This window comes from Hyaena hyaena, unplaced genomic scaffold (genome assembly GCF_003009895.1).
Source record: "Hyaena hyaena isolate Hyena2069 unplaced genomic scaffold, ASM300989v1 scaffold_4, whole genome shotgun sequence".
In the NCBI taxonomy this organism is placed as follows: domain Eukaryota; kingdom Metazoa; phylum Chordata; class Mammalia; order Carnivora; family Hyaenidae; genus Hyaena; species Hyaena hyaena.
The window spans coordinates 28,806-40,922 of record NW_024080636.1 but is presented as its reverse complement, the minus strand read 5'-3'; the positions used below and the strand labels follow the sequence as shown (position 1 = coordinate 40,922).

The window sequence follows — 12,117 nt, the reverse complement described above, 5'->3', positions numbered from 1 at the left end:
TAATTTTATCTTTTATTTCACCTATTCACTCCTCTGCTTCTTCCATCCTTGCTGTCACTGTATCTAGTTTATTTTGCATCTCATTTACAGCATTTCTTAATTCATCATGATTAGTTCTTAAGTCTTTGATCTCTGCTGCAAGAGATTCTCTGGTGTCTTCTATGCTTTCTTCAAGCCCATCTATTAGTCTTATGTCTGTTATTCTAAATTCTTGTTCAGATATATTGTTTATATCTGTTTAGAGCAATTATCTGACTGTGATTTCTTCCTTAATTTTCTTTTGGGGAGAATTCCTCTGTTTTGTCATTTTGGCTAAGTTTCTGTCTTTTGCATGTTTTAAGAGCTTGTTGTGTGTCCTGCACTGTGAGTACTACCATTAAAAAGGGGCCATACCTTGTCCAGGGCCTGGCACTCTAGGAAGTGATTTTGTTTAAAAATTTTAAAATGTTTTTTTCTTTATTTCTGAGAGAGAAAGAGAGACAGTGTGAGCAGGAGAGGGTCAGAGAGAGAGAGAGATACAGAATCTAAAGCAAGCTCCAGGCTCTGAGCTAGCTATCAGCACAGGGCCTGATGTGGGGCTCAAACCCACGAACTGTGAGATCATGACCTGATCATGACGCTTAACCAACTGAGCCACCCAGGTGCCCCCAGGAAGTGATTTTGGAGTATGTTATGTGCACTCTGCTGTTGCATTTTGGCCACTCTATCTCACTGGTCAGTCCTCTGCAAAGCTCCTCCTTGTTTGGAGTGGTGGAGTATTTGGACCTTCAACCAGGTGTGCATTGATTTTCCTGTTGAAGTAACCCTTGGAGGGAAAAAAAAGAGAAGGGGGGTAAGCCTGATCCCATAAAAAGAGAAAAATGAGATGGGAGAAAAGAACAAACAGAATAAAAAAACTATAAGACTGAATCCAGAGAAAGAGAAAGGAAAATACAAGGAGGAGGAGAAGAAGAAGAAGAAGACAACGACGATGACGACGGAGAAATAGAGGTGTAAAAAGAATAGAATAAAAATGCCTCATCAAACAAGCAAACAATTATGTGTATGTGTGTGTGTATTATATATATGATAAGAATTGACCAAAACCAGAAACTATAACCTGGTTCCAAAAGAAAAAAAGAAGAGGGTAGAAAGAAGAAGAAAAGAACAGAACAGAAGCAAACAAAAACAGTTATCTGTTGGTGCCTGGGACCGGTAGCTGTGCTAATCAGCATCACTCTCACTCCCATAAGCAGTTACCAGGCACTGAGGGGCCGGGTTTGGTGTAGGCCGTCCTGCCTCCACTAGGGGCCGCTGTCCTGCTCCCTGAAGCCCCACCATGTTGGTGATGGGGAGAAAAATGGAAAGACCCCAATCTCCTTTCCCCTAGACCAGGTGTCTCAATCCAGGCTGTTCAGGAAGCCCTCAGAGAGTAGTGGGCGGTGCCAGTTTGTCCTGCTCCACAGTGTCCTGTGCCTCCCAGGTGCTCGGTTGGATTCAAAACCTGCTGTCTTAAAGGGCCCTGCACCGAGTGGACCCGGTTCCGGTTCCGGCGCAGGGCCACTCTGCCCAGCAGACAAAGGGCCTTTGGCTGGTGCCTGCAGGGTCTTTTGCCCTTGTGGGGAGCAGTAGATCTTCTTCCCACAGTACTCAAGGGAGGGGACTGTTCTCTCTCGGTTTGTCCCCCAGATCACTACCAGACTGGGGGTCAGCTCCCCTTGCCCCCAGGGCATGCACACAGCTGCGCTTTGCTCTGGAGAAAGTCCCACACTTTTGGAACCTATGAATTTCAGCTGCTATTTTTACAAAATAGAAACTGGCTTTCTCCATATTTCTCATCCCCATCCGTGGTCCGGAGAGGTTTTCCTCTTATGCCAACTAGATACTGAAATTTCACAGCTTCTCTCTGCCTTTCCCTTCCTTTTGTCTCTCCACAGAAGGGGTTCCCTCCTCGCCATGCCTACTTGGTTTTATCTCCCCCAATTCACCGTACGTGCACCTTCATCCACCCAAGCTGTCTCCCTCCAACTGTGGAGAAACTTCTGCCACTCTGTGATTGATTTCCTGGGGGTTCCAAGTGATCTGATCTCAATACAGCTGTGTTTGAGGGAGGTGGGTGATCCTGGTCCCCCTACTTCTCCGCCAGCCTAACTCCGCCTCCTGATTATTATTTTATTCTTTCATTGTTCCTTTGTGTCATTAGGTTAAGTCCTTTAACCTGTTTGATTCATCAATATATACCTTGTGTGATATTGCTACTATTGCTTTTTTTTTTTAAATTTCGATTTGCCTGGTATCTTTCCTCATCCCTTTTATTTTCACTCTCGGTTTCCTTTTTTTTTTTTTTTTTTTTTTTTGAGTGCTTCTTGGGAGCAGCATGGAAGAATTTATTCTGTTCCTATTTAGTGTTACACACTCGATTTTACTTTTTTCATCTTATGCTGTGTTCCTTATTTATTGTCACTTGTTTCTTCTCCTTTCCTTCTCTCCATCCTGGATGAGGGTGTCCCCAGTGGAGGCAGCTAAGGCGGGGGGGGTCTGTGTCAGATTCCAGCTTTCAGGCACGGCTGGTATGGGTGGAGCTCACAGCCACTGGCAATGCCACCTTCATTAGACCAGCTTTGCAACATAGTGTGGGGGCTCTTTCCTGGCTTGGAAGCCTACAAATCTAGCTATCCATCGTTCCTAGAGTTTCAAGGAGCCACCCAACATTTAAAAAAAAATCTTTCTTTTTTCTGTTTTAATCAGCCAGAGTCAGTGCCTATTTCTTCAGCTAAGAACACCAAATAACACTGTTCCAAGTGGTTTTATTCCCCACCCCCACTCCCCAACCAATTCTATGAGCAACTGCGTGCACTCAATAGTTTTACCGTATTTATTTAGACACGTAGTAGATACTGAGAAGGAACAGAGAATATTCGGATGACAAAATGATCCACAAGAGGGAATTCTCAAACACGTTTTTTCCCCTTGGTGCTGTAAAATAAAAATCCTTTAAGCTCATCGTTTTATGAAAGAAAGCCCTGATTTCCCTTTTAGAAAGTAACCCAAGTTCTACAGACTTGAAAATCATCTTTATTTTTTCAATTACAAAAATATATCCCCACTTATAAAAGAAAACAAAAGAATGAAGGGGGAAAGAAAGGTTTTCTGGACTGGGAGGAGGGGTGGGGCAGGGGAGGGGAAGAGGGTCCAATGTGCATGGGGAGCTCACAACTTGCTCCTAAAAGTCAGCAGTTTATGAAGCATTGAGGTGCTCCAGGAATGAGGCAGGGCGGGGGGGGGGGGGGGGGGTGGTCATTCAAGTTGCAGGTTTCTGAAGTCATTCACTAAATCATTCTGGGGCTGTTGAGAGAGAAAGAAAACAGAAGTGTCACTGGCGGCAAACGNTCCCAGGCTGGGGATTCTCTTGTGCCTAGAACCCTACCCTGGGGGGGGGGGGGAGGGCGGGGGGGGGGGGGTGTCGATGGTCATTCAAGTTGCAGGTTTCTGAAGTCATTCACTAAATCATTCTGGGGCTGTTGAGAGAGAAAGAAAACAGAAGTGTCACTGGCGGCAAACGTTGGCAGGGAGCCGGAGAAAGAGAGGCGACAAGAAGAGCCAGGTCTGAGAGGCCAGGGAGGCCTTGAGGGAAATGGAAAGCTGACAAGATCATTTTTAAATTTTTAATGTTTATTTACTTTGGGGCGGGGGAAAGGGGCAGAGAGAGAGGCTCAAGCAGGATCGTCGCGGTCAGTGCAGAGCCCGACGTGGGGCTGGAACTCCCAACCAGTGAGATCATGAGCTGAGCCCAAATCAAGAGTGGACGTTTAACTGACTGAGCCACCAGGCGCCCCAAGATCCTAAGAAAAGGGAGATAAGGCAGGAAGTGGGAGCCCCTATTGGAGTTGCAGGGAAGGGTGTCTAAAGAAAAGAGAAAGGTGTGGAGGGGCGCTGAGGACAGAGAGCAAGGAGAGGAGTGAGAGAGAAGGGCTGGGGGGCTGAGCTGGGAGGGGGAGTTGCAGGGGTGAGGCCAGGTGCCTGCAGCAAGAACAGCTTCTCACCATCAAGATCTTCCTGAGCCGACGTTTTATCTTTATAGTATTTTGGTCCAGATTGTTCCAGGGCTGGAATGGCCTGTCCTGGTGGTCCACAAACTTCCTCCAGCAGTCCTCAAACTCTGAGACGAAGGAGGGGAAGGCAGTGAGGCCCCAGGGCAGGGGGAGAGCCAGCCTGCACCCTGCAGGGCCACAGGCTCCCCCTTCCTTTCCCCTTCCGGTGGTGGCATCACATCTCGGGCCTCAGCTGGGGCGCCCCGCTTCAGTGCAGCCTCCACCCACCGCCCTGCCCCCACCAGTGGCTTTTCCCTCTTGGGACCGCAAACCCTCTCTCCTCCCCCGACAGCTGGGCCCTCTCCCCACCTGGGCGGCCCATGACGGCCACGGGGACCTCTGACTGCAAGTGTCTCAGCCCCAGCACATGCTTCCTGCGCCAGTGGAAGTATAGGCGGGAGGCAAAGATCCGCAGGCTGAGGTAGGTGTGGTGTCTGACAAACTCCACCAGATTCCGGGCACAGGTGGGGCAGGGGCTCCATGTGATATAGCAGGTGATTTCGAATCTTTGGGATGGGTCCAGTTGCAGCGACTGGATCTTGTTAATAAAGCACATTTCTGCATGGCAATTTTCCTAGGAGGGCCCCAGACAGAGAGAAGGAAGGGTTGGTTACAAGGCAGAGGCCAGAGGTCACCTGCTGTGGGTGCCATGGGGGATGAGAGGCTCTGCCCTGTGAACTTACCTCGGACAGCGAAAGAAGCTTCCTTCCTTCTCTTCCTCAGCCATTAATTTAGCCTGATCTGAATCAGACCCAGCAGCGCCCCCCCCCACAAGTACCATCTTAAATGCTCTGCGGACCTCGCCTTTTGGACATCTGGAGAGGTTTGAATGTGGGGGTCCCGAGGAGCGGGTCGGAATGGGAGGGATGTGGGGCAGGACGGGGCCGTGGGCAAGGCAGGCAGAGGGAGTTCTCGTAGGCGGGGTCGAGCCCTCAGTCCTTGGAGGACCGCTTGGCTTCTGGGAAACAGCTATTGAGCTGAGATCCAGAAGACAAGTAAATATTAAGTTCTCGAAGAGGGGCAGGGAGAGAATTCTGCTGGCGGGAAGAGTGTCTGCAGAGGCCCGGGGACGGGCAAACCGTGGGGTTCCTGGGAAGCGGGGCTGACAGAGACCCCGCTCAGCCTCGGTGTTTTCTCGGCCCACCCTGTGACCAGACAGCCTGCTTGGCACCTTGTTTTGAAGGCAGCCTTTGACACTTGTGGGACCTTCGAGTTGCTTCAGCTGGTAGCACAGATAGGTTTTCCTCCGCTTGAAGGGCTTTGGGACCCGGGACTGGTTGCCAAAGTGATGGTAGAATATATCTGCTTTTAGTAGAGTCATCGTGGTTCTGTATAAGAGGAAGAAAACCAAAAGATGCAGAAAGTGTCTTCTGGGGTTACCCCAGGCTTCTGAACCCAACTCCTCAGGTCCACTTGGGCCCCTGGAGTCGGGGAGGGAAGGGCCAGTCTCCTTTTCTCTTGGACCGAGAAGAGAGAAGAAGGAGAGGGAGTGCTCCTTGCCTCTGCACACGGCCCCGGCTCCAGTCTGGTGGGGGCACCCGTCCTGCCCACACTGGGGGCCTCAGCAGGCATGACGCCTTGAGCCGGGTGGGGGACCCCTCCCTGAGAACTGAACATCAGGCGTGTGTCTTTGGCTCACCCTTCTTTGTCCTGTGCCCCAGACCCCTCTGCTCAGGGCCCCACAGGCGTCTCAAGCCTGACATGTCAAATGCCAGAACCCTCCTCTCTGGGGAGGGAGGGGATGCACTGGGACTTCTTCGAATTCTGTGCTCTTTGTTCAGGTGCGGGTATCACAATTTGGTCTACACAAAGCCCAGAGAGGCGGGTGAACAGGAAACCCTGTTGTCACCAAGGGAGAGTTGTGATGGCAACTTTGGCCAAAGGACTCACATAGCTTTTCCTCCCTCCCACCCCCAGTTGTGATTACACTCTATAGACTGTTCTGACTTGTACCTTGCTTTTTTCCCCCCCATTTAATATTGTGTTGCAAAGTGACATGGCTCATGTGGGCACGTGTGCACGGATTCTCTGTGATACATGCTGTTGGCCCTGCACAGATACAGGTAGATGGACAGACCTGGGAGCCTGCCTGCCTGCCCGGGACAAGTGTACAGATCTCCGTGTGGCAGAGCTCCGCTGCGTGTGGACATTACTGACCAAGCAGACACTGAATGTTCTGAACAAACTTGGGGAGGCTTGATGGAGCCCCAGCCCACTTTCCTTCCAGACACTCCAGCCAAAAGCAATGTGACCTGGCTGATCACGGAATCTGGCTCAAGGGACCACAGACACTTGGAACTGAACTGGAGGTGGGAATCAAGCCAAGGGTGCCATTCCTCAGGGCACAGACTATGGGGTCCATTCCGTGCACCTGCAAGGCCAGAAGTGCCTTCCCCATGTTTCCAGCCGACTCGTTGAAAGAGCACTGATTTCCACCAACCAAACCATTTCTGTCATCTTTTATGGTAATTAACAAAGCTACTAATTTCATCAATGGAGACTCATCTCTGATATCTGTCATGCTAATTAGTAAAGCGTCAGGTAGATTTGGATGACTGTCCTTGAAAAAGCCACATGTCTGCATCATGGCTTTGGATTACCCAGCAGTGACCTCATCACCCGAAGCTGGTACTCTCAGGGCACCCGGCCGCCCTCACCATGAGGATTAGAATGAAAACGCCCATTCATAGCACATTTAGGAACACTGACTGTGCCAGGGCTTCCTGATTTTAGCACTGAAGTTCCTGCATTCGGGGAAACTCCCCCAGTCCCTGGCAAACCCGGAGGCTCAAGCCAGAAAGATTTCAAATGTTAGACAAGTGCACTATCTTAACAGTACAAATGTTGAGACTTGACCTTGAACGGCTAAATTTTAGGGATGATAGAAACAACTTGTAACAAGTGTTTGAAGACTAATTTAGGTTTTCACCATTGGTAGTGAGTTCGTGGGAAACAATTTATCTTCTTGTCTTGGAGATGAGTGTTGGATCCACAGAACAGAAACGAAACCATCTACAGAATTAAGTCTGCAGAAACGCACGTGGCCCATGGTTAGACACAGCTGGGACAAACACAGGGAGGGAACTTAAGAGTCTGCTTTGCTTAAGGTGATGAATGCTACCCAGGGAATGACAACAAAATAGCCTGCAAGGTCGTCATGGTGATAAGGTGTTGGGCTGCTTCTGTCAACAGAGAGGGCATCGCTGATGCGCGTAGCCGAGAAGGTTCTCGGACTTGGACCGCAATCTGGATGAAACCAGACTGGTCGGTACCAGAAAGACAAGCAATCAGTCTTGAGGTTTACCTAACCCCTGATCAATCAGGAGAACCCACGCCCTTGGACCGCTGACACTTAATTTTTGCCCTTAAGCACTTGCAGGCTGTCAGGGAGTTCAGGACTTTGGAGCACCCCGTTGTCCTGGGTGGCATCACCCCAGAAACTCTCTTCCCTGCATAAGCCCAGTGTCAGTTACTTTTTTTTTTTTATGTTTTTTATTTATTTCTGAGAGAGGGAAAGAGACAGTGTGACAGGGGAGGGTCAGAGAGAGAGGGAGACACATAATCTGAAGCAGCCTTCAGGCTCTGAGCTGACAGTCACCACAGAGCCCGACGCGGGGCTCGAACCCACGAACTGTGAGATCATGACCTGAACCTAAGTCCTGAGCCCCCCAAGCACCCCCCAGTGTCAGTTTCTTATTAGCTTCCTGAGTATTGGGCAGATGAACTCCAGCTCAGGTTGCTCACAGAGACCAGAGCATTCTTTGCAAAAATGGTGCCAGACTTTAGAATAAAATGTATAAATGTGCCTTTATAGCTGACTCCAACATTGTCTCAATCATCTTTGAATGGAAAGTCTGTAATGATGCCTAGAGAAAGCGATTTACGAAGACCCAGTGGCCACGCCCTGGGGATGGGGAGGCAGAGAGGCTGCTGGGGGGGGCGCGGGGGGGGGGAGTGGTGGGACATCTACCCTGGCAGTGCCCACAGGCTAGAGGCAGGAGCAGACCCTGAGGGTGGGGGGTCTGAGAGGGAGAGGACCGCAGGCTGGGGGCAGGACCAGGGCAGAAAGCAAGGGTGGCAGTGGGACCTGGTCCCTGCAGTTCTGGGCCAGACTCCTTGGCAGGCTTGCCCATCCTCGCCTGGCCCTGGGCTCTCCAGCAACACTTCTCTCACACAAAGCCGCCCTTGGCCTTGGGAAAGCCCCTTATCTGTGAGTGTCCTCCTGGAGCAGTCTGAGTGGTGGATCCAGCCCCATCCTGCCAGATACAGCCGGGGTGGGAAGCCCCTAAGGCTGGAGTTGCTTCTCTGGGCTCCCACCCACCTTCTTAGCTCCCGACTTACCTGCCTCTGATGGTCCCTGTGCGGTAGCCCCTCCTCAGCTGGCTTGTCCCAGCCTTGCACTTATCTGGGGCGCCAGGGCTCCATTCCTCTCGCTGGCCTTGCGTTGGGAAAGCCTCAGTGAGACCGGGCCCTCCCAGGCCGCCTCCACGGAAGCCCCACCTCCTTCCTGCTTTGGCCCCAGGGGTGGGAGGGCCCTCGGATGGCAGCACTTCCTCAGGCTCAGACTCCCCTCTCCTTCTCTGAGACCTCCCCCAGGGCACAGCCGCCCTCAGAAAGAGACAGGCCCCCCTGGGCGGCAGGACCCAGGTTATTGAAAAGGGAAAGAGAAAGTAGAATCCCAGAAGGGGTTGGGACACACACACTGGCTGGAGAGAGCAGGACTGAAGCCGGCTTTGGGGAGGGACAGGCTCTCTGGGGAGTGGGGTGAGCCCTCTCCTCACCACCCCATGGGACCCCTAGGAGCCATTCAGCCTCCTGACAGGACTCTGGGTGTCTGGAAAGGGAGGCCTAGGACTCAGCCCTGAAGATCTTCGGCCCCATCCCTGGAAAAGGCAGGTGTGTCCCCCACATCCTCTACCACAGCCCCCAAGAGCTTTGGGGGAGGGGCGATCATTGTCCTCACATCTTAGATGAGGTCCCAGCACAGAGGGGCTAAGATACTCTCTGCAGCCACTCTGCAAACCAATGGCCCAGCTGCATCGCCTTCCGCCTTCCGGGGTCCTGGCCTGGGCCCTCTTGCTTCCTCATTGTTCCATGAGTAGGAGTGGGTGGGGAGGGGGCAAAGAGGAGGGCCCTTGCTGCCCTTACAGGGCCTCCCAGGTCAGGGATCAGGGATCTGGACTTGAAGTGTGCATCCTGCAATCTATCTGCCTTCCTTGTCACATGTCACCAAGACCCCCAGGTGGAGAAACAAAGAGCAACTGGGAAAGTTGATTCCTGGAGAAGAAGAGGAGGCCTTCAAGCAGGCACCTGTCGCCGCACACGCCTGCGAGTCTCCAAAGACCTTCTTCCAGCCGGTGCCCCCATACCACCTCATTCTGCCCCCAGGCCCTGGGATGGCCCCAAGGCGGGGGGTAACAAGAGCATGGGCAAGAGTGGGAGAATGCAAGGGAATGGCGTCCCCTCCACTCCCATCTGTTTGAGTGTCCAGAGTTTTGGCCAATGGAAGCTTCCAGAATGAGCTGGGCCCTTTCAAGAGAGCGATCAGATCTGCACACTCAGGTGTGGGTCCAATAGACAGCTGAGAAGCACTAAGGGGGGACGGCAAGCCTGAAATCCTTTCTTGCCTTTCCCTAATGACAGCACTCGTGAAGCTCTGACGCGGAGATTCCCGCTTGCCTTCGCCCATGGGCAGAGAAGTGGGCGGTGCCGGAGCGCGACAGTGGCTGTCTGGGAGGTGACACCCTGGAAGTCCCTGTGCATGTCTAAGATGGGCCTTCTATCTTGTTCTTTTCTGCAGAAGGAACAGATTTGAGCGGGCCTCAAGGGCCCATTTTGATGACCGAGAGAGTGGAGAAGTGTGTCGTCCATGGGTGTGCCCCTCGGTGCCTCCGTGCTTGGAGGACACGTGGACAGGGAGAGCAGCGGGACAGACCGACTGAACAGCCAGAACTCTTCAGCATTCTGCCCTCTGCCTCAGGATGCAGTGCAGACAGGGAGGGGAGGGGAGAGACAGATGTGTGTGGCCTCCGCTATTCACACCTAATGGGGCAAGATCAGAGGAAGAGAACACGGGTCCGTGTGGGACCCAAGACGCTCTCCACAATGATTTTCTCATTGTGTTCCAACCACACACCTGCCCTTCTGGGTTTCCTTTCTCGGCCTCTGTGTCTGCCCAGAATCCCAGCGTCTCAGGCTGATCTCTTGCACCTTTTCACCGTGTTCTGGTCCAGGCCACCCTGTGGGGCACTGCCACTGACGTTCCCTCCAGTAAGTTCACGCAGTAGGCAGCTCTGGGGTCAAAGGACCTGATGTTCCTTCTATATCTCTTTTTGCTTTTGTTTTTTACCTATTACGCTTGTGCTTGTTTCTCTGGGTCAACTTGACTCTCAGCCACCTGCCTCTTTTCTTCTGCTTTTTGGAAAGTCCTCCCATATCCAATCCCATAGCCCCCAAAGGCTGAACCCTGTGCCCCCTAAATCTATATGCCCAAGTCCAAACCCCTAGTACCCAGAATGTGACTATGTTTGAGACACGGGCTTTAAAAAGATTAAAATGAGGCCCACAGAGTGGGCCTGATCCAATCGGCCTGATGTTGTTATGAGAAGGGGAAAGTGGGACCCACGGAGGGACACCGGGGGCCCCCCTCAGTGAGCACAGAGGACGGCCCATGCGAGGGCGGGGCAAGAAGGTGGCCTCTGCTAGCCAAGCAGACGGGCCCTAGGAGGAGCCCAACCCAGGGACAACTTGCTCTTGGCCTTCCAGTCTCTACGCTGTGAGGAAACAAACACTTGCTGTGATGTCCCTCGGTCTGTGGAGTTTTGTTCTGGAAGCCCCAGCAGAGAAATGCAGTCGGTCTCCTCAAGGACCCTGTTCTCTGATGAGTCACCTCCCCAGTAAGGATGTTACTCACATCTTCCAATTTTCACAGCTACACATAATCATGCCCAGTTACATTCAGTTTATGAACAAGATTGGTTAGTGGGTGAGATGGGATGTGCAGGAGGAAGGTGGGGACCTGAGGCGCTGGGCGGGTAGGAGGGGGGGAGGTGCAGGTGGCACGAGTTGGGGAGAAACAACAGTAGCTGCCGGGGAGAGGATGGGAGGCTGAGGACGTCCTCACCTAAGGATTTCATCAAGCTCTGTGACCAAGAGATCATAATCTTTTAACATATTCCGTCTCTGGAAGCGCATCCCATTGTGGTCCACAAAGGTGTCCCAACAGTATTCAAATGCTGAGATCAATGGGAAGACAGCAGTCAGGTGGGTCCTGGGAGGCCTTTTCCTCCTGACCCTCCCATGCCCCACCCCCTTCAGGGCCTTGCCCTCCATTCCAAGTGCCACCAGTCACACTCACTCTCCCTGGGGACATTCTAGATCCTCCGCCACCCCTGCCTGGGTCCTACTCACTCCCAAGGTTCAGTCCCCAGTTCTCCTTCACTCTCACCATCATAGCACATGATGTCCAACTGGACCCCTATGTCCCACAGGTTGCGAAGCCCCTGCTGGAAATCTGGGTTCAAAGAGTAGTAGAGGCGGGCAGTAAAGATGCTCAGTTTCAAGTTCTTGTACTCCTCCAAGAACTTGACCACCTTCCCTGCACAGGTGGGGCAGGGGCTCCAAGATAAGAACCAGGTGACATGGTAATGCTCATCACGGGATGGGTACTGGTCACGGAACCAAGAGAGGAAGCAGAGTTCTGCGTGACAGGGAACCCGGGGTTGGACCTGGGAGAAGTAGAGAAGAGAAGGTGACACTCCTGGCTGTCAGGGTAGGCAGAGTGTCAAGGCTGGGTGTCATGAGAGGAGGGGCAAAGGGGCAGGACCCACAGGGGTATATTTTTCACTGATTTATCCCTCATTTCCATCTCTCCCTGTCCTGTCTTTTTTACTGAGCCATTGCTTTTCACAGTCATCCACCATCCATCAGTTCTAACATCTCTCCTTCCATCCATCCATCCATCTACCCATCCATCCATCCATCCATCCATCCATCCATCCACCCATTCATCCGTCCATCCATCCATCCATTTATCCATGCAACCATC

At 52.2% G+C, this 12,117-nt stretch overlaps 1 protein-coding gene across 4 annotated transcripts in view; it reads right to left on the bottom strand.

The window, feature by feature from the left end:
* Window positions 1-3,410: 3,410 nt before the first annotated feature.
* LOC120234545 (DNA dC->dU-editing enzyme APOBEC-3D-like) overlaps window positions 3,411-12,117 on the bottom strand; it is a 21,277-nt gene continuing 12,570 nt past the window's right edge. For 3 of the 4 annotated variants that reach the window (XM_039236455.1, XM_039236437.1, XM_039236464.1), the window contains 4 exons: window positions 5,242-5,398; window positions 4,380-4,644; window positions 4,023-4,138; window positions 3,411-3,497 (listed from right to left, as the gene is read on the bottom strand). In XM_039236455.1, coding sequence (XP_039092386.1) covers window positions 3,450-3,497; window positions 4,023-4,138; window positions 4,380-4,644; window positions 5,242-5,398 — 586 coding nt within the window. In that variant the 3' untranslated portion in view covers window positions 3,411-3,449. Of the gene's footprint in view, window positions 3,498-4,022; window positions 4,139-4,379; window positions 4,645-5,241; window positions 5,399-11,193; window positions 11,306-11,517; window positions 11,798-12,117 lie in introns of all 4 variants that reach the window. The other variant, XM_039236445.1, reaches the window with a different exon arrangement.